This window comes from Neophocaena asiaeorientalis, unplaced genomic scaffold (genome assembly GCF_003031525.2).
Source record: "Neophocaena asiaeorientalis asiaeorientalis breed wild unplaced genomic scaffold, Neophocaena_asiaeorientalis_V1.1 scaffold280, whole genome shotgun sequence".
NCBI lineage: Eukaryota > Metazoa > Chordata > Mammalia > Artiodactyla > Phocoenidae > Neophocaena > Neophocaena asiaeorientalis.
Window position 1 is genome coordinate 4,437,576 of NW_020185321.1, and position 22,317 is coordinate 4,459,892.

At 42.5% G+C, this 22,317-nt stretch overlaps 1 protein-coding gene and 1 long non-coding RNA gene across 2 annotated transcripts in view; both read left to right on the plus strand.

The window, feature by feature from the left end:
• The first annotated feature begins 793 nt into the window (after positions 1 to 793).
• Positions 794 to 22,317, plus strand: part of LOC112392370 (uncharacterized) — a 29,827-nt gene continuing 8,303 nt past the window's right edge. The window contains exons 1-2 of the long non-coding RNA XR_003001680.1: positions 794 to 834; positions 2,474 to 2,513. This is a non-coding gene — a long non-coding RNA (uncharacterized LOC112392370). The remainder of the gene's footprint in view (positions 835 to 2,473; positions 2,514 to 22,317) is intronic.
• On the plus strand, positions 6,266 to 8,900 carry LOC112392368 (zinc finger protein 256-like). The gene is given in 3 exon segments (XM_024734101.1): positions 6,266 to 6,686; positions 6,689 to 7,247; positions 7,249 to 8,900. Coding segments are annotated over 3 exon segments (1,101 nt in total). The 5' UTR covers positions 6,266 to 6,388; the 3' UTR covers positions 7,493 to 8,900.

Sequence of the window (22,317 nt, forward strand, 5' to 3'; positions counted from 1 at the left end):
CCCTGTCTAGACTTTTTCTCTCTTGTCACTGCCCAAATATACTGTAGCCCATAAAATCGACTTCAGCCCACATGTATTTGAAGAGAAATAAGATAATATTTATTAGCTTCCAGATAATAAGTGGATTCACTGCTTATGGAAATGACAAGCTTTCGTGTGTCTTTTGATTTTGTAGCTTTGTGAAGCATAATACAATGTCTATTTCTTTTTTTTCTTTCTTTTTTCTTTTTTTATTATTATTATTTTTTACATCTTTATTGGAGTATAATTGCTTTACAATGGTGTGTTAGTTTCTGCTTTATAACAAAGTGAATCAGTTATACATATACATTTGTTCCCATATCTCTTCCTTCTTGCGTCTCCCTCCCTCTCACCCTCCGTATCCCACCCCTCCAGGCGGTCACAAGGCACCAAGCTGATCCTGCAGTGCTATGCGGCTTACAATGTCTCTATTTCTGTGATCGGTTGCAGAGTACACACCACGGAAATCTTCGTGCGCCCCTTTGAAAGCAGCGAGAGCGAGACCCCATCTCTTTACGGAAACTTCGGGTCACCACTTCCGAGAACCTCTTGCTGGGCATCTTGGCCTTTGGCGAGAGGTCTGGAAACGGCGCCCCTAGCCAGCGCCTGCGTCTGGGTGAAAACTACATTACCCAGATGTCTCTGCGCTGCGCGTCTACGGCGCTGGGCCAATGAAGGCCGAGGAGAAGGACGCTCTCATACTTTGCGAAACCTGTCAAGGAGGGACTTCCGGCGTTCTCCCGGCGGCGGTCATTTTGGTGACCGTGGGTCGGTCGGCTTGATCCGGTTATGCAGCTCTTGGTCCGGCCCGAGGTAAAGTGAGCGGGAAGGGGCGAGAGAAGACGGTGTCTGCAGCTCATAGAGGCGGGTCTGTGGCTCGGGGAGGGCGCCGCCTGGTGTGACTCCGCCCGGGGGCTGGGGTAGGGGTTTGGCTGAGCCCGCGGCGCCCGGGCTTGGTCGCCCGACTCTCCCGGCTTCGCTACGCTACAGGCTCTCTGGCGGCTGTGCTGAGGGACCCAGCAGAGGTTGATGCTCTGTGCCGCAGGCCTTCACCTGCCCAGACCCCCACCTCCGAACCCTAAAGCTTCGAATGAGGGGCGCTTGCTCAGGTCACTTTAGGTTGTCCCCTTTAAGACAGTGGAGCGTTCCTGGGTGGAGTCCCCATTTCTGACACCCAGTGTAATGAGTAGAGGACTGTTACGTGCAGAGGGACCAACATGTGCAGAGCCATGGAGGTGCGATAGAGGAGCATTCGGGAAACCTGGGGCGAGTCTCCTTATGGAAACATTGTGAGCGGATGAGCGCTATGTGGAATGGTAGTTGCCCGAGCAGCTGGGCCTGCATTCTGAATACGCTGGTAGCCACGGAGAGTTGTGAGCAGATAGACTAGATTTGAGCTAGAATTCTAAAAGTTTCCTAAAGGATGCTGAGAGATCAAACTGCGTGCGGGGTAGAGGGTAGGGGTGGGCAGTTAAGGATAGTGGATATGGGGTGACCTTGTGGAGGCTACTGCAAACAGACCAGAATTACCATGGAGGCTGGACCGGAGAGGTGGCTGTAGAGTGGGGAGAAGTGATCCAATTATGAGACTTTTTTTTTAAAAATAATTTATTTTGGCTGCTCTAGGTCTTAGTTACGGCATGTGGGATCTTTGTTGTAGCATGTGGGCTCTTAGTTGTGGCATGAGAACTCTTAGTTGCGGCATGTTTGCAGGATCTAGTTCCCCGACCAGGGATTGAACCCAGGCCCCCTGCATTGGGAGTGCGGAGTCTTAACCACTGGGCCACCAGGGAAGTCCCTATGAGAAGATTTTAAAGGATAGGAAAACTAGCATCCACTCAGCCCTCTTTCCCCATTTTTAACTAGGAGTTTATGAAACAACCACTCATTTCAACACCGAGAGATCAGTATTCTAAATGTGTAGGTATAGGTAGGCATTTCAATTCAACACTGAAATGTATGAATTTAACAAGTTTATGCAAACACTTAATATTTGGTTCACACCTTAATATACCATAAATCAGTATATTAAGACACTAAAAAGTCTTAAATATTACATTTTCTCAAATACTCAAAAGGTAAATATAACACACATCTAAAATTTCAAAATCCATTAAGTCATTTGCACTGAAAACATTGACAAAAGCCTCAATTCTGTGGATGGTAGTTATAGCTCATATTTAACACTTGACATACACTAAGGCATATGATACCAACATTAGCCCTATAAGGTTGGTGCCATTTTTATGCCCATTTTAGAGATAAAAACACTGAGGCACAGGAAGATTGAGTCCTAGTTTAAGGTTACACAGCTAGTAAGAGGCAGCACCAAGGACTGAAGCCCAGAAGTTAAAGTCAGGTCATCTTGCTTCAGGGTAGGCATAGGAGGTTGGATCAGCCCTTGAGACCCCACCATGGATGCCCTTCACTCATAGTCTCACTCTTCCTACAGGTTTCCATGGCTTCAGAAACACTTAATGAGCAATGCATAGGTAAGTAAAGATTGGCCCAGGCCCTCACTCTCCCCATCTCCCACTCATGGTCTCCGGGATGTGTCCTGGGACCCCCTGCCTGCCACTCTACTGTTGTCATTGGTTCTGAGGCCTCTCCTCAGACTCAAGACCCTGAATCCAGGCCACGGGTTATATGGAGGGGTCCCTGGTTTCTGGCCACTAATAGTCTGTCCTGTAGAAGGTATTAAATGTACGGGAATCACCATGTGCAAATGCTTAGAGGTGAGACTGAGTGGTAACCGCAGTTCTCCATTACGTCTTATGGGATCAGAGAGCCAGGGTGCAGGAGTCAGGCCTGAAATGGCAGGCTGAGGAACTGTGCCTCTATTCTGGGGACACTGGGAGCCATGTAAGTTTTGGAGTAGAAGAGGGTCTGAATCAGGTGTAAACAGACTTTCTCTGATCGCAGAGTAGAGAGCAGACAGTAGGAGTGAGGGAGGCTTCTGCAGTACTCTAGATGAGTGTGGTGACAGCTGGACCAGGTTGGTGGCTGGATCAGGGTAGTGGCTGTGGATGGGGGTTTGTGGATTTGTTTTTAAAGCAGGTCCAACAAAACTTGCTGACTGGAGAGGGCAGTTGTCTAAGTTTTGGCCTTTGCAGCTGGAAGGAAGGAGATGCCATTAACTGGAATGGGGAAATCACTTGTAGGCGTAATTTTCAAGAGGGAATATTAGGAGTTAGATTTTGGCCATGTTGAGTCTGAGAAGCAGAGACCAGGCATTGAGTGGAAAGCTGGACACAGGTCTGGATTTCAGGGGAAGAAATCAGGTTGGAGACACCACAAGCTGGTGGCCTGTGTGTGGACTGGGGTGGAGCTGTGAGTCATTTAGTAGGTGGAGTCTTCAGACCATGGTGACAGTGTTGTTAGGGGACAAGGAAGAGGAGGGCCAGATTGGAGGACTGGGCCTCTCTCTTGAGCACCTGAATGGGGCTGGTGCACATCACAAAGGCAGATGAGGGAGAGTAGCGGCCGTGCGGGAGGAGGTAGGTGTGGGGGAGAGGTGGGTCTGGTAGGGGACCAAGGCTTCCAAGGGGGAGTGCACATGATGTGGATGTGGGAGCATAGCAGTAATGGAGGTGAGATGGCAGTGAGGCCGAGGCCTACTCCCCCCTCTAAAAGCACGCTAGAGTTTTGTGACCTTTGGTGAGGCCTGCAGGGTTTCAGTTAGGCTGGCAGATAAGCTCAGGGGCAAATGGGTCAGCTGGGAGAGTAGCTAGGCCTGGGCTGGGGGATGGGAGGTTCTGGGTTTTGAATGAGGCTTGACTGGAAAGAGGAAGGCTGAGACTGGTGAAGGGATAGCATGTGTAACAGCAGTAAAGAGAATTTAAAGTATGTGGCACCTGCATGTGGCTCTAGGTGGCTGAAGCTGAAGCAAGGAAAGGGCATGGTGGAGAGGCCTTTAAAGCAGGGCTGGGGCTTCCCCTGCCAGTGTGGGCCATCAGGGCTCTGGGGCAGGGTGAATCGTAACTGCGTTTGGCAAGCACTCTCCAGATGCCTTGTGCAGAGTGGCATGTGGGGAGGCCAGGGAGATGCCTTTAGTGTGGGCTGAGGTGGAGGAGGTAGCAGTGTTGGTGGGGGGTTGGAAATGTGGGGGAGGTGTTGTCAATGGAGTGGTGTGCTCAGTGGGGAGAGTGAGAACTGAAGGTCCCAGGGACTTGGTCCCAGCAGCTTAAAGGAAAAATACTGAGCCCATGTTTGGTGTGTCTGGGAGGCATGATCTGGGAACCCTTGTGGAACTTGCTGGCAAGAGTGGAGGTGGAGACTTTCATGCCATACCCAGTGCTTGGATGGCATTTATTTGCCCACATGCCTATCGTGGATGTGGGATGGCACATTGATCAATAGGAAAGAGAATGCTGGCACCAGTGGCATCTGGGCCTCGTATATCCTGAGTTTTGGAGCTGGAGAGGAGTGGGGGCAGGGAGTGGATGTCTGGGGGACTAACTGAGGGTCCTGGTGAGAGAGGCTGCTCAGGGACGTTGCCTTCCCCATCATGGTAGGGCACTGTAACCTTTGAGGATGTGGCTGTGGACTTGTCTCAGGAGGAGTGGGAGCTTCTTGATGGGACTCAGAGACTCCTGTACCATGATGTGATGTTGGAGAATTTTGCACTTGTAGCCTCACTGGGTAAGTCCCTCACACTCAGCCAAGTGTCTTTGACTGGGTTCTTTCCTTCCTTGTTTCTCGAGGGGCCACTCTTTCCTTCACACAGCCATGCTGTGGACATTGCTCCCTTCCTGTGTTTTCTTGCGTAGGTGCTGTGGGTGCCAGGCTTGGCTGAGTGTACTTTCCCATCCTCTCCCAATCAACCTTCAGCATCCCTGAAGCCTTTCAGGGAAGGATATGGGAGTAGGAAGTCTGCAATGAAACCAGTGGATCCCAAAGACTTGGTCACCCTGGCAGAGTGACTGTCCAGATATATTGCAACTCTCTGCCCCAGGTCTGCCCCCTTCCCTCCAGCTGGCATTTCCTCATGCCTGACTGTGCCAGGAATTGCAGGCACCAACATGGTCACTACTTGTGGGGACCACTGGGCTGTTCCTATAAGATACTCCTCCAGGTTTCTTTTTGTAACATTAGTTTTTTTCCCTGTGTTCATGGGGTGGGTTGCTCTGCACCAGTGTTGTCTACTCACCTGCTTTGTCTTTCACTTAGGACTTGTGTCTTCCAGGTTCCATGTAGTTGCCCAACTGGAGTTGCAGGGAGAGATGTGGGTGCCTGACAGGGCAGGCCTGACTCCAGCCATAGCAAGAGGGCCCTGGAGGGGGACTGGCCTTGGGAGGTGGGACCTGAGGGATGGCTTCATGTCAGGGCTGGGTTCACATCACACCAGGAACCTCTCTGGTGCCCATTGTTGTTTTCATGCCAAGGTCAGGGGCCATAATTTACTTCTATCTTTTAATCTCCATTCTTGACAATTTGCCCCTTTATCATTTCTAATCTGACTTCTGGCCAGGGCTAATCCATGCCTGTCTGGCCTTCAGGTCTCCCCTGTTCCTCTCCACGGCTCCCTCAGAAGGGCTCTCCAACATTGAGCTACACATAATGTATTGGTGAGATGTAGACATATTCTAAGCAGTACATGAACACCAGCTACTTGGTTGCAGTTGATTTCCCCTTTTGTTCAGTGTTCATGTCACTAGCAGACAAGCCCCTGCTGAAAGCCATTTGCAGAGAAGTGAGTTGGGAGACCCAGTCTCTTCTTCCTGTACTGCATCCCACCTGTTTCCTTGCCCATAGTAGACCTCCCCATTGTATGATCTTGCCAGGCTCAGAACTGCACAGCAGACCCTTTCTTACCTCACTTCAGCCCCTTTGTCCTTCCAACAGTCCTATGTACTAATTCCTGGGTTTGTAAGAAGTACATTTGTGATAGGGCTGCCCCTCCCACCAGAGGCTGCATGCTTTCAGATTGTTGGTTTTGAATGAAGGATGAGGAGGCACTTTCTCAAGGCGTGTTACAACTCAGGACTCCCAAGGCAGGTCCAACCACCCAGAAGGCCTACCCTTGTGGGATGTGTGGCCGTCTTGAAAGACATTTTGTACGTGTCTCAGCAGCAGGGAATATACCCCAGGCAGAAACTGCACATGTGTGCAGCATGTGTGAAACAACTCTGGTTCAGTGTAAGCATTCACCAGCAACAGAAGCAGCACAGTGGAGAGAAACACTTCAGAAGGGTTGAGGACTGGCTTTTGTTTGTTAAGAATTGCAGAGTCCACATGTCAGAGAATCCCTTTATGTGTGGGGATTGTAGGAAGGACCTCCTGCCCAGCTTGGGCCTTCTCCAGCACCAGACCACTCACAGCAAGGGGAATTCACCTAGAAGCACTGAATGCAGGGAGACTTTTTGCAATGGAGAAGGGCATTATAGGTGAATGTGGGAAAGCCTTTAGCCACAAAAATAAGTTCGTTGAACACCAAAGAGTTAACACTGGAGAAAGACCTTATCAGTGCGTTGAATGTGGAAAATTCTTTAGGCACAACTCTAGACTTATGGTACAGCAGAGAGTTCACATGGGTGTAAGGCCTTATGGGCACAGTGAATGTGGGAAAGGCTACAGCAGAAGTTCCCACCTTGTTTGGCATAAGAAAGTTCACACTGGAAAAAGGCCTTATGAATGCAGCAAATGTGGGAAAGCCTATAGCAGCAAACACTTGTTCAACACCAGAGAGTCTACACTGGAGAAAGGCCTTATGAGTGCAGCAAATATGGGAAACTGTTTAGCAGTAACTCCAGGCTTATTGTACATCAGAGAGTTCACAGTGGAGCAAGGCCTTATGAATGCAGCAAATGTGGGAAAGCCTTCAGCTATACACACAGACTTGTTCAACATCAGAAAATTCACAGTGGAGAAAGATCTCATGAGTGTAGTGAATGTGGTAAAGCCTTTAGCCAGGAATACAGACTTGTCCAGCACCAGAAAATCCACACTAGAGAAAGACCTTATGCATGTAGTGAATGTGGGAAACGCTTTAGGCGAAGCTCTGGCCTTATTGAACATCAGAGAATTCACACTGGGGCAAGACTTTATAAGTGTAGTGAATGTGGAAAATTCTTTAACCACAAAATCACACTTGTTTGGCACCAAAGAATCCACACTGGAGAAAGGCCTTGTAAGTGCACTGAATGTAGGAAATCCTTTAGCCAAAGTTCTGGCCTTATTGTACACCAGAGAGTTCACACTGGTGAAAAGCCATACGAGTGCATAAAATGGGAATTGTTTTAGCCAAAGATCCAGCCTCATTTTACACCAGAGAGTTAACACTGGCAAAAAGCCTTATGAGTGCAACGAATGTGGGCAACCCTTCTGCCTTAAACCCACACTTGTTCAACACCAGAGACTACACACTGGAGAATGGCCTTATGAATGCAGTGAATGTGGGACATTCTTTAGCCACAAGTCCAGCCTCATTAAACATCAGAGAAGTCACATTGTAAAAAAAACCTTAAGCTAGTGGCCTTTCCTCATTTGTTACCAGAAAGTTCAAACTGGAGAAAGGCCTCTGCAGTGCAGGGTGTTTGCTTGGTCAACGGGAATGACACCAGGGAGAAGTTCTGACAGTAGTCTTTATAAAGTAGCCATCAGCCAAAAGTTGTATCTCACACATCTGAACATCCACAGTGGGGAGATTTCCTATGAGTGCCAGTTATGTGGGAAGCTCTCAGGACCTGTATTGCAGTTTGACCTGCTCAAGGCCCTTGCCTGAGTTAAATCACTGCCAGTACCTGTGGCAGAAGCCATCTCGCCTCTGCCTTCTGGCTAATGTGCATCAGGTTACCCAGTGTGCCCAGGGAAGGCAGACCTCTGTACTCCCCCCTTCTCTGGAGGAAACCATGAGTGGTCTAAGGTCATTGGAGGCATAATTACATTCACACACTGGGTGTGATTAGAGTTGGGGGGAGCGAGCTAAAGAGGATGTACCCCATCTGAAGTGCTTCCAGAAATATTCTGCTCACTAAAGCTGTGAGGGATGAGCATGTATAGATTCTCAGGACTTCTAGATTTACATTTCTTCTATGGACAAGGTCACCAGCAGAGCAAATAATCTTAAAGCTTTCTGGATTCCTGGGGCTACTTGGGCTGTTTACCTCAAAGCCACTGTTAGACAGGCAAGAAAATGGAGACTGAGAGAAGAGGGATATTGTAGTCCAAGAATGTGACTTTTGTGACTCACAATCTTTATTGCTTGCTATTCTTTCCTTCCATTGAGGTAGGGGTGTCCCACCAGAGGGCTGAGAATAGTTATGGTCAAGTCAATATGTTTGTCAAATATTCCAGTTCTTCAAGAGAAGCAGGAGATTCAGATTTTTTGAAAGCTGGATTGAGATATAATTGATGGGCAGTAAACTGTGTACATTTAAAGTGTAAAATGTGATGTTTTGTCATGTATGGGCATTATACATACATGATTTAATTATATTTAACAAGTTACCTTATCCTCCTTTAGAATCCTTCCTGTCCTCCCGCCCTAGCTCCCCATTCTCATGTCTTTCACTAAAAACTTCCAATTCTAGAATTTTGTATAAATGGAATAACAAGATGTTTACTCTTCTTCGCCTTTTTTTTCCTCCACATATCATAATTATTTTCAGGTTTCTCCATGTTGCATGTATGGGTACTTTATTTGCTTCATTAGAGAGTAGTATTTACTTGATGGATATATCACAATTTGTTTTTCTATTAATCTTTTAATGGACATTTGGATTGATACTAGTTTGGAGTTACTGCAAATGAAGCTGCTATGGACATTCATGTACTAGGCTTTCTCTTGGGTTTGTCAACTTAAAGAAAAACACAACATAAGAGTTGTGAGTTTAAGTTTTAATCAGGGTCTTACTGAGGACTGTAGCCCAGGAGACAGCTCTGAGGAACTGCTCCAAAAACGTAGGGGAGGAGCCAGTATATATATGAATTTTTTGGCTAGGAAATACATGTAGTCAAGCATACATCTTGGTAAAAGATTACTGCTAATCACAAAGAACAGATATCTCAAGTTAATGATTTTAGTGCTTTTCTATGTATGAGAAGATGCAAGAATCTGGGGTCACTAAAGTTCTTCCTGAGATATGCATCTAATTATCTAGGGGACCATTTATCCAAAGCACAGAGTGACTCATCCTGTTTTTTCATCCTGAATTTCCCTCAAGGTACACTGCTGGTGGTGACTGCAGTGGGTTGTGGCTTAACCCCTGTGTAACTGGATGATGAGTGATGCTCTTTGTTCTTTTTTTTGTTCATGTTCCAATACTTAGGAGTAAAAGGCTTGAATGTCTCATTTGTGCCCAGAGCATTTTAATTTATGCAGTGACTGAGTGCTAACACAGAGATGTTAATAGCATTGAAAGATTTTATTACATTTCCCAAGGGAAAGGACGCATAGGGCTACATGGAGATCACCACTGTTGGTCAGGAGGCAGAAAAGAGTGAGGGGAAGGCAGAGGCCACAGCCTTTATTGGGGTTTTCGTGGGAGGAGCAAGGCAGAGTAAACAGCTTAGGATTGGCTAGTTTGAATAATGACAGCAGGTTTTGGACTAGAGACCTGGTCTCAGATTGTCTGGTACCTGGCCTTGTGTTGATTTAGGGCAGGGGAAATATTGGCTTTGTGTGTGACTTGGTGGTTGGGGCTGTAGATTTGGATCGGTTGGTTTGTACATTAGAGACGTACTTCTGGCTAAGCCCTTTGCTGTCTCAAGAATGGGATAGTCCTGGGAGGGGTGGTCTCTCCAGCAAGCTTTTTAAGATGTCAAAACATCAAAAAATATAGAAAATAAAGAACATGATAAATACACTGAGTCAAAGGGTAAGTGAATGTATATCTTTTTATAAACTGACAAACTGTTCCAAGGTGGTTATACCATTTTACATTCCCACCCGCAGTGTATGAGAGTTTTATTTGCTCTATATTCTTACCAGCACTTGGTGTGGTCAGTGTTTTTGATTGTAACCATTTTCCTTAGGTGTGTAGTGGTATTTCTCTGTGACTTTATTTTGTATTTCCCTAATGGCCAGTGTTTAGAATTTTTACACGTGCTTACTACCATCCCTCTGTTTTCTTTGGTTAAGTGTTTGTTCAGATCTTTTGCCTATTAAAATCTTTTTCTGATATATTACTGATTTTTCAGATTTCTTAAATTCTAGATTCAAGTCCTTAATTATGAGATTTGCCAGTACAGTTTTCTAGCCTGTGGCTTGGTTTTTCATTCTCTTAACAGTTTTTCCTATGGCAGAAAATTGTAATGTTGATAAAATAAAGTCCAATATATTGTTTTTTTCGTTTTATTGAACATGTGTTTGGATTGTATGTAAAAAGTCTTTGTCTAACCCATGGTAAGAAGATTCTCTCTTATGCTCCCTAATGGAGGTTTTCAGTTTTAGGTTTATAATCCATTTTGAGTCAATTATAATGCACTGTGTAAGGTTTGGAGTCAGAGTTCTTTAAAAAAAAGATGATATTCAGTTGCTTCACAACATTTGTTGAAAGAACTATCTTTCCTCCACTAAATTGCCTTTACACATTTCTCAAAAATCAGTTGCTCTTATATGTGCTACTCTTTTTCTGTACTTTTTTCATCTATATTTTTGCAAATATCTTAGTCTTAATATAATTTTATAATATGTCTTGAAATCATGTAATGCAGTCCTTCAACTTTGTACTTCCTTTTCAAATTTCTTCTTGCTATTCTGAATCCTTTGCATTTCCATATGAGTTTTATTTATTTATTTTTATTATTATTTTTTTGCGGTATGGGGGCCTCTCACTGTTGTGGCCTCTCCCGTTGTGGAGCACAGGCTCTGGATGCACAGGCTCAGCAGCCATGGCTCACGGGCCCAGGCACTCCGCAGCATGTGGGATCTTCCCGGACCGGGGCATGAACCCGCGTCCCCTGCATTGGCAGGTGGACTCTCAACCACTGCTCCACCAGGGAGGCCCTGAGTTTTATTTTATTTTTTATTTTAATTTTTCTGTTTGTTTATTTTGTATTAGGGGAAGGGGATATTGTTTGTTTATTTTCTGGATAAGGTAAAAGAACTGTTAAGGTTGAGGTCTTTGTACAAGGGATCTGGCAGGATGGGAGGGTGCAGGTCAGTCCATGTGCCAGGAAATCCAGAGAATCTGTCGTAGCTCAGACTCAGGCCTTTTTCAAAAATAGGCAGAGAGAGGAGTTAAGCTTTGAGCATAGCAAAACTAGCTGGCACCTCAGTTGTCACCACAGAAGTTTCCTTGACTTGGGCAAAAGGAGTCCCTTTCTTTTCCTAGTCCAGGAAATTCCACTAAACCGTTGAGAATTGTGTATGTGTGTGGAGGCTGACATCTTACTTGATATCTTCCTCTGGGAGTAGAGATTTTGTTCCTGAGAGTTTCTGAATTCTGGATGGATCAAGTAGGGAGAAAAAGATAAATGATCCAATTCTGCTTACCTAGGTATAATTTACAAATTGCTGTAAATCTTTTTTTTTTTTTTTTGCGGTACGCGGGCCTCTCACTGTTGTGGCCTCTCCTGTTGCAGAGCACAGGCTCTGGACGCGCAGGCTCAGCGATCATGGCTCATGGGCCCAGCTGCTCCGCGGCATGTGGGATCCCCCTGGACTGGGGCATGAACCCGTGTCCCCTGCATCGGCAGGTGGACTCTCAACCACTGTGCCACCAGGGAAGCCCTCCTCAATCATTTTTAATTAATTTGAGTCCTCTTCCTTTTTTCCTTGTTAAGTCTGCGTAAAAGTTTGTCAGTTTTATCTTTCAAAAAAATCGACTCTTGGTTTCATTGATTCTCCATTGTTTCTGTATTTTACGTATTCACTCTGTTCTTTATCTCCTTCCTTTTGCTAACTTTGGGTTTAGTTTGTTCTTTTTCTAGTTCTTAGAGTTGAAAAGTTAGATTGTTTATTTGAGATCTTTTTTCTGATGCAGGCATTACTCACTATAAAGTTCCCTCTTAGCACTGCTTTTGCTGCATCCCTTAGTTTTGGTATGTTGTGTTTTTATTTCCCTCTGTTTCAAGGTATTTTTTCAAATTTCCCTTTTGTTTTCATCTTTGGTTATTTTAGATTATATGTTTAACTTCCACATGTTTTTGAACTTTTCAGTTTTCTGTTATTGATTTCTAGTCAATACCTTTGTGTTTAGAAAAGGTACTTGGTGTGATTTCAATCTTTTTGAATTTGTTGAAACTTGTTTTATGACCTAACATATTATCTATCCTGGAGAACATTCCATGTACACTTGTGTATACACATTCCATGTGTATAGTTCAAGTGCAATGTTTTGTTACTGATTTTCTCTCTGGATTTTCTATTCACTGTTGAAAGTAGGGTTGAAGTCCCCTTGTATTATTGTATTGTTGTCTATTACTCTCTTCAGTCTGTTACTATTTGCCTAATATATTTAGGTTCTCCAATGTTGGGTGCATATATATTTACAGTTATTATATCTGCTTAATGAATGAACTGAACTGTTTACTATTACATAATTAACTTCTTTGCTGTTAAACTTTTTGAATTAAGGTCTTTTTTGTCTGATACAAGCGTATTTGCCTGTGCTGTCTTTTAGTTTTCATTTGCATGGAATATCCTTTTCCATGTCTTCACTTTGAGCCTATGTGTGTCCCTGAAGATGAAGTGAATCTCCTCTCTGCAGCACCTAGTTGGATCTTGATTTTTTTTTTATCCACTCAGCCATTCTGTGCCTCTTGATTACAGAATTTAATACATTTATATTTAAGTAATTATTGATAGGGACTTGCAATTGCCATCTTGCTTGCAATTGTTTTCTGGCTGTATTGTAGTCCCTTTGTTTCTTTTTTCCTCTCTGTTGCCATCCTTTGTGAATTTATGATTTTCTATAGTGGTATACTTTGAGTCTGTTTATCTTGTGTTTATCTACTATAAGTCTTTTTTTTGTTACCTTGAGTGTTATGTGAAATATCTTATTGCTGTAACAGTCTGTTTTAAGCCAATGACAACTTAACTTTGATCGCATAAAAAAACTCTACCCTTTTACTCCACCCAACCATCATTATGCTTTTGATGTCACAATTTGTATCTTTTAATATTGTGTATCCATTACCAAATTTTTGTAGCTATAGCTATTTTTAATGCTTTTGTCATGTAACCTTTATACTACAGTTAAGTGTTTAACACACCACCATGATACAATATTAGAGTAGTGTGACTCTTAACTATATACTTACCTTTACCAGTGTGTAATACTATTTTCATATGTTTTTCTGTTTCTACTTAGCAACTTTTTCTTTCAGCTTGAAGAACTCATTTCAGCAGTTCTTGTAAGGCAGTTCTAGTGGTCATGAACTCCCTCAGCTTTTCTTTTTTTGGGAAAGTCTATCTTACCTTCATTTCTGCAGGACAGTTTTGCTGGGTAAAGTATTCTTGGTTGACAGTTTTCTTCTTTCAGCACTTTGAATATATCATCTCATTATCTCCTGGGCTGAAAAATTCTGCTTAGATATCACTGATAGACTTATGGGGGGTTCCTTTTTTTTTTTAAGTGTTACATCCTTTTAAAAATATCTATCTATCTATCCATCTATCTATCTATCTATATTTGGCTGCATCAGGTCCTAGCCGAGGCACACGGAATCCTTGCTGCTGTGTGTGGGGTCTTCTTTGCAGCATGTGGGATCCTAAGTTGTGGCATGTGGGATCTTTTACTGGTGGCATGTGGGATCTTCAGTTGTGGTATGAGAACTCTTAGTTGCGGCATGTGGGATCTAGTTCCCCGACCAGGGGTAGAATCCAGGCCCCCTGCATTGGGAGTGTGGAGTCGCAGACACTGGACCACCAGGGAAGTCCCTGGGGGTTCCTTAATATGAAAGAAAATTTTTTTCTCTTCATGCTTTGAAAATTCTCACTTAGTCTTTGATTTTACACAATTTTATGGTATTTTGGAGATGACTGTTTTAGAGTGAAATGTTTTGGTTTACCTATTAGCTTCATGAACTTGGATGTCAGTATCTCTCCCCAGGTTTGGGAAGCTCTCAAGACATTTTTTTTTTTTGCGGTATGCAGGCCTCTCACTGTTGTGGCCTCTCCCGTTGCGGAGCACAGGCTCCAGATGCACAGGCTCAGCGGCCATGGCTTACGGGCTCAGCCGCCCCCCGGCATGTGGGATCTTCCCGGACCGGGGCACGAACCTGTGTCCCCTGCATCGGCAGGCAGACTCTCAACCACTGCGCCACCAGGGAAGCCCCTAGACATTATTTCTTTTAAAGAGTCTTTCTCTCTCTCTCTTTTCTTCTGGTATTCCAATGATGCATAGATTGCTTCTCTTAATGGTGTCCCATACGTTCTGTAGTTCTCAATCTTCTTCTTCATCCTTTTTTATTTTTTTCTCTTTCTCCTTCTGATAGGATAATTTAAAATAATCTGCCTTTGAGCTCACCAGTTCGTTCTTCTCCTTATGCTATTTTGATGTTAAAGCTCTCTATTGAATTCTTCAGTTCAATCATTGTATTATTCAGCTCCAAAACTGTTTGGTCTTTTTATTTAAAGCTCTCTATCTTTGTTGAACTTCTCATTTTGTTCTTGTATTGTTTTCCTGATTTTGTTAAACTGTTTAGCTGTTCTCTGCTAGCTCTCTGAGCATCTCTAAATCAACTATTTTGAATTGTCAGGCAATTCATGTAGTGCCTTTTTTGTGTGAGTCAGTTACAGGATGTTTACTGTGTTCCTTTGGTGGTATGTTTCCCTGATTCTTCATGATCTCTGTAGCTTTGCATGGGTATCTGTCCATTCGAAGAAGAAGTCACTTCTTCCAGATTTTATGGACTGACTTTGGAAAGGACAGAACTTCACCTGCAGGTGGAGGCATGCTGGAACATGTTGAGACCCTGGTTCTAGTGCTGCAAGGCATGAAGTGTGAATATGTGTGTTGTCTCTGGGTCTGGGTGGGAGTGGTGACTCTGGCTTAGGCTGCTGGGGTACAAGGCATCAGCAACTTCATGGTCATTGGTGAGTGATGTAGGGGGTCCACAGAGGCTGCAAGGATTTTTGGGGTCCTCAGCAGCACCGCCAGGTCCAGTGGCTAGGGAACAAGGCATGGAGCAGTGGTAGCCAGAGCTGGTGGTGTGTATATGCTCACCTGTGGGGGCCAGCTACAGGTGCATGTAAACTGTCAGGGGCCAGTTCCAGACACATGCGTAGCAGTGGGGGCCAGGGTCAACTGTAAAGGCCAGGGTCAACTGTGAGTGCACTGGCAGTGTGCACAACCAGGGCTGTTGTGTCTTGCCATGGGTGCATGTAGTAGAGGCCTGGGGTTAAGAGTTAGGCTGGGGGTATGCAGGCATACAGCTAGAGGGGCTAGCTGAAGGTGAACCCAGTAGTGAGGTCAGTGACATGAGATAGGGTCAAATCTGAGGCCACAAGGAGCTGTGGAGGCCCTGGCTGTTGACATGCACTGCTGTGGCTGCAGGATCTCACCAGCCATGTGCCACAGCACTGTAGGCCAGTAATGGGGGTTTGGGCCAGGCAGTGCATGTACATAGCTTCAGGAGGCTAGTTGTAAGTAAGCCCAGTGGTGTAGGCCTGTAACAGGAGATAGGGCCTAATTCAGGCCTACAGGCAACTGCGGGAGCCTTGGCTGTTGGCATGCCCTTCGGTAGCTGCAGGATCTTGCTACAGGTGTGCACAAAGCAATGGAGGCTATTGACAGGTTTCAGGCAGGCAGTGTGTAAGTGCACAGAAGGAAAGGCTAGCCCTGCACATGTGCATGGCAGTAAAATTCATTTTTACTTACCTGATTGGACCCCTTCATTAGCCCATAATTTTTCTTAAGACAAACTTCAGAATTCTTGGTCTGTCCCAAGTGCTTATCCAGAACCATCTGTCGATTTTCTTTCCAGTTTCATATCGTGCTGTCCTACCCATGTCTCTATTATTCTCAAAACATCAGATTTCTACCATTACCCCGAGGCTGCACAAGACTTCCATGAGATTCTTCCAGTTGGTTGTCCTAATGTTAGAAGCACCTGAACTATGCTTAGAAAATCCATCAAACTTTCATAGTGAGAGGCTTCTTTCACATCTCCAAACAAAAAATTTTCCTCTACCACACTATTTCAGAATTTCGTGAATTTCTTCATTGAAGAACCTAGCATAGTTAATTAGAGTAATCTTTATATAATTAATTATATGCATAATGTTAGCGTGTACATCTGTTATAGGATTTATGAGTTCTGGGACATTATTTCTCCATCCACTGTTCATTGAATCACAGATTCCTCGGGAGAATCTGAAACTCCTAAATATTAACAGATGATGGAAAGAATGACTGAATGCCCTTTAGAGAACAGAGTCATACAGTTACAGTTTCACTGTCCAGGAAGCAAAGCAAAACTGAGAGACATGGGTATCACTGACAATGACTATAAAAGGGCCAAATGTGGGCTTCCCTGGTGGTGCAGTGGTTGGGAGTCCGCCTGCCGATGCAGGGGACACGGGTTCGTGCCCCAGTCCGGGAAGATCCCACATGCCGTGGGGCGGCTGGGCCCGTGAGCCATGGCCGCTGAGCCTGCATGTCCGGAGCCTGTGCTCCAAAATGGGAGAGGCCACCACAGTGACAGGCCCGTGTACCACAAAAAAAAAAAAAAAAAAGGGGGGGGGGCCTCATGGCTTCAACCTATGTAGGACGAAGACCATGGTGACACTACCCCAGACGATGGGGCCCAAACACATAGTCAATTGTAAAGACTATAACTGTAAGTAGAGGGCTTAGAAATCTGTCTGGAAAGAGTAAGGAACGTACCCATAATTTATTATTACACTTAAGCTTTGGCTGTTCAATGTACTACTTTCATAGGAACAAAGGTATCAGCAAGAGATTAAAGATCCAGCAAATAGAGGAAGCCAATGCACTTCTGGGAGCCAGTCTGAGCTCCATCCTCCCTGACTTACTGGGGAAAAGCTTAATACCCTGGGAGCCACTCATGAGGCTGGTCGTGCTGAGGGGCACCCCTGTGCCCACTCCGTGAAAATACAAGTTGTCATCCTGGAAATATTTTGATCCAAATGCTGCCACTCTCTGAGGCTACCTTGCCTTGTGTTCATGTCACATATATTCTTTCCACATTCCTTTTTCTGCCTCTTAAAGTATTGACTTAGGTCTTTTTTTTTTTTTTTTCCGGTAGGCGGGCCTCTCCCCATTGTGGCCTCTCCCGTTGCGGAGCACAGGCTCCGGACACGCAGGCTCAGCGGCCATGGCTCACGGGCCCAGCCGTTCCGCGGCATGTGGGATCCTCCTGGACCAGGGCACGAACCCATGTCTCCTGCATCGGCAGGCGGGCTCCCAGCCACTGCGCCACCAGGGAAGCCCCTCACTTAGGTCTTTTTTAATATTGCATTTTATCAAAAATTTTTTGATACACTGTTCTTAAAAAATGAAGTGGTTCTCAACAGGTGACTGTGTTGCCCCAAGGAGACATTATCAATGTCTGTTGAAATATATATTTACTTATTTAAAATTTAAAAGCATATTGTGGTAAGACTATTTAACATGAGATACACCTTAACAAATTTTTAACTCTTAACAAATTTTTAACTGTATAATACAGTATTGTTGGCTCTAGGTACAATGATGTATATAGTAGATCTCAAGAATTCATTCATCTTGATGAACTGAAACTTTATGCTCATTGATTAGTAACTCTTCATTTCCCCCTCCCCCCAGCCTTTGGCAACCATGGTTACACTCTTTGATTGTATGAATTTGACTATTTTAGATACCTCATACAATAGTGGAGTCATATAGCTTGTTTTCCTGTGATTGGCTTATTTCACTTAGCATAATATTCTCAAGGTTCATCCATGTTGGCACAGACTGCAGAATTTGCTTATCTTCTGAGGCTGAATAATATTCTGTATTTTATACATAAAATAAATATTTATATACTTATATATACATTTATATATTTAATGTAGTATTATCCAGCCTAAAAAATGTGATAGGCTAAATATCTAATATATGTTATATATCATATAGTTATATTATAAAATTATATTGCATATATGTATATTTTCTTTATCCATTCATCTGTCAATAGGTTGTTTTCACATCTTGAACACTGTGAATAATGCTATAATGAACATGGGAGTGAAGATACCTCAATACCCTGATTTTGACCCTTTGGGATAAATACCCAGAAGCAGGATTGCTGGATTGTATGGTAGTTCTATTTTTACGTTTTTGAGGAACCTCCACATTGTTTTCCATAGCTGCTCCAGCACTTTGAATTCCCGCCAACAGTGTACAAGGGTTTCAATTTCTCCACATCCTCACCAGCTCACCAGCACTTCTTGTCTTGTGGTTTTTTGATAATAGTCATCCTGTCATTTGTGAGGTGATATCTCCTTGTAGTTTTTATTTGTATTTCCCTGACGATTAGTTATGTTGAGTACCTTTTCATATATACCTGTTGGCCATTTGTATGTCTTCTTTGGAGAAATATCTATTCAAGTCTTTAGCTAATTTTTAAATCAAGTTATTAATTTTTTAAAACTGTTGCTCTGTACATATTTTGGATATTAACCTCTTATCAGATGTATGATTTGCAAATATTTTCTCCTATTCTGGAGGTTGCCTTTTCATTCTATTGATTGTTTCCTTTGCTGTACAGAACTTTAGTTTGAAGTAGTCCCACTTGACTATTTTTGCTTTTGTCACCCATGCTTTTGGTGTCATATCAATGAAATCATTGTCTAGACTAATGTTGTGAATCTATCCCCCTTTTTCTTTAGGAGTTTTACAGTTTCAGGTCTTATGTTTAGGGGTTTGTGTTTGTTTCTACAGTAGATCTCCAGAACTTACTTATCTTGTATATCTGAAACTCTGTACCCTCTGACACATTGTTTTCCATAGCTGCTCCAACACTTTGAATTCCCGCCAACAGTGTACAAGGGTTTCAATTTCTCCACATCCTCACCAGCTCACCAGCACTTCTTGTCTTGTGGTTTTTTGATAATAGTCATCCTGTCATTTGTGAGGTGATATCTCCTTGTAGTTTTTATTTGTATTTCCCTGACGATTAGTTATGTTGAGTACCTTTTCATATATACCTGTTGGCCATTTGTATGTCTTCTTTTTTTTTTTTTTTTTTTTTTTTTTTTTTTTTTTGTATGTCTTCTTTGGAGAAATATCTATTCAAGTCTTTAGCTAATTTTTAAATCAAGTTATTAATTTTTTAAAACTGTTGCTCTGTACATATTTTGGATATTAACCTCTTATCAGATGTATGATTTGCAAATATTTTCTCCTATTCTGGAGGTTGCCTTTTCATTCTATTGATTGTTTCCTTTGCTGTACAGAACTTTAGTTTGAAGTAGTCCCACTTGACTATTTTTGCTTTTGTCACCCATGCTTTTGGTGTCATATCAATGAAATCATTGTCTAGACTAATGTTGTGAATCTATCCCCCTTTTTCTTTAGGAGTTTTACAGTTTCAGGTCTTATGTTTAGGGGTTTGTGTTTGTTTCTACAGTAGATCTCCAGAACTTACTTATCTTGTATATCTGAAACTCTGTACCCTCTGACCAACATCACCCCATTTCCCTGGAATCCACCATTCTGTTCTCTGCATTGGGCTATTTTATCTTTTTTCCCCAGGTTTATTGAGGTATAATTGATAAAAATTTTGTATATTTAAGGTGTACAACGTGATGTTTTGATATATGTATACATGTGAAACGTTTACAAAATCAAGCTAACTAATATTTCCCTCATCTCACAGTTACCATTTTAGTGTGTGTGGTGAGAACACTTAAGCTTTACTCTTAGCAACTTTCAAGTACACAATATTATTAACTATAGTCACCATGGTGTACATTAGATCTCTAGCAGTTATTCATACTGCATAACTGAAACTGTACCTTTTGACCATTATGTCTTCATTACCCTCAAACTCCAGCACCTGGCAACCACAATTCTACCCCCTTCTTTTATAAGTTTGACTTTTTTAGATTCAACATATACAGTGTTTATCTTTCTCATTCTGGCTTATTTCACTTAACTAAATGTCCTCCTGTTTCATCCATGTTGTAGCAAATGGAAGGATTTCCTTAGTCCTTAAGGCTGAATAATATTCCATTATATACAGGTTATATATTGGAACTGATTTTTTATATTGTGTGAAACTTCCTCTTCCTGCACGTTCTCCCAACACCATTTATTGAAGAGTCTGTCCTTTTGCCATTTTGTGTTCTTGGCACCACTGGCAAAGATCAGTTGCCTGTAAATGCATACATTTATTTCTGGGCCCTCTATTCTGTTCCTTTAATCTATGTGTCTGTTTTAATTCCAGAACTATACTGGTTTTTTTGTTTTTTTGTTTTTTGCGGTACTCGGGCCTCTCACTGTTGTGGCCTCTCCTGTTGTGGAGCACAGGCTCTGGCTCCCAGGCCCAGCCACTCCGCGGCATGTGGGATCTTCCCGGTCCAGGGCACAAACCCGTGTCCCCTGCATCGGCAGGCAGACTCTCAACCATTGCGCCACCAGGGAAGCCCTATACTGTTTTTATTAGTATAGCTTTGTAGTGTATTTTGAAATCAAGAAGTATGATGCCATCAGCTTTGTTCTTGTACAAGATTGTTTTGGCTATTCAGGGTCTTTATGATTCTATATTAATTTTAAAATTGTTTCTTCTATTTCTATAAAAAATGCTATTGGAATTTTGATAGGGATTGCATTAAATCTAGGCATTTTAATAATATTAATTCTTCCAATCCATGAACACAGGATAAATTTCCATTTGTTTGTGTCTTCAATCTTTCACTTAGTTTTTACTTTCACTCTATAGTTTTCAGTGCACAGCTCTTTCACCTCCTTGGTTAAATTTATTCTAGGTATTTTTTGGTTTTGATGCTATTGTAAATAGGATTTTCTTTTTCAGAATGTTCATTGGTGTACAGAAATTGAACTAATTTTTGTATATTAATTTTGTATCCTGCAACTTTATTGAATTTGTTTATTAGTTCTAACAGTTTTTTGGTGGAGTCTTTAGGATTTCTATATATCATGTCAACTGCAGAGACAGTTTTTCTTCTTTTCTAATTTGAATGCCTTTTATTTCTTTTTGTTGCCTAATTGCTCTGGCAAGGACTTCCACTACTTTGTTGACTAGAAGTGGTGATAGTTGACTAGAAGTGGTGATAGTGAGCACCCTTGTCTTGTTCCTAATCTTAGAGGAAAAACTTTCAGCTTTTCTAACTGAGTATGTTGTTAATGGTGGACTTGTCATATAGGGCCTTTACTATGTTGAAGTAAGTTCCTTCTATACCTAATTTGTTTAATCTTTATCACGAAAGAATGTTAAATTTCATCAAATGCCTTTTCTGCATCTATTCAGATCATATGCTTTTTATCACTCATTTTAATGTGGTATATCACGTTTATTAATTTGCATAGGTTGAACATCATTGCATCCTAGGGACTGCCAGGGAAGTCCTGTAGTTTTCTTGTAGTAGCCTTATTTGGCTTTGGTATCAGTTTAAAACACTGGCCTCATACAATGCATTTGGAAGTGTTTCTCCTCTTTTAATTTTTTGGGAGAGGTTGAGAAGGATTGGTATTAATTCTTTAAATGTTTGGTAGAATTCACTAGTGAAGCCATCTGGTCCTGGGATTTTGATTACTGATTCAATCTCCTTACTCATTGGTCTGTTCAGATTTACTATGTCTCCATGATTTAGTCATGGTACATTGTGTGTTTCCCCAAATTTGTCCATTTCTTGTAGCTTATCCATAATAGTTGGCATACAGTTGTTCATAGTAGTCTCCTTTGATCCTTTTCATTTTGTTGGCATCAGTTGTAACGTCTCCTCTTTCATGTACAGTTTTCTTTCCTTGAGTCTTCTCTCCTATGTTCATGGTTAGTCTAGCTTAAGATTTGTCAATTTTGTTTATCCTTTCAAAAAGTCAACTCTTAGTTTTGTTGATGTTTTGTTTTTCTAGTTTCTATTTAATATATTTCTTCTCTAATAATTATTTCCTTCCTTCTGCTAACTTTGGCCTGTGTTCGTTTTTTTTTTTATTAGTTCCTTGAGGTATGAAGTTAGACTTTTGAGATCTTTTTTCTTAATGTAGGCATTTATTGGTATAAACATCCCTCTTAGAACTGCTTTTGCTGCATCTCATAAGACTTGGTATGTTACATTTCCATTTTCATTTGTTTCAAGGTATTTTTAAATTGCCTTTTTGATTTCTTCTTTGACTTGAGTGATTTTTCTCAAGAGTATATTGTTTAAATTCTCCATTTTTCATTTTCTTTCTGTTACTA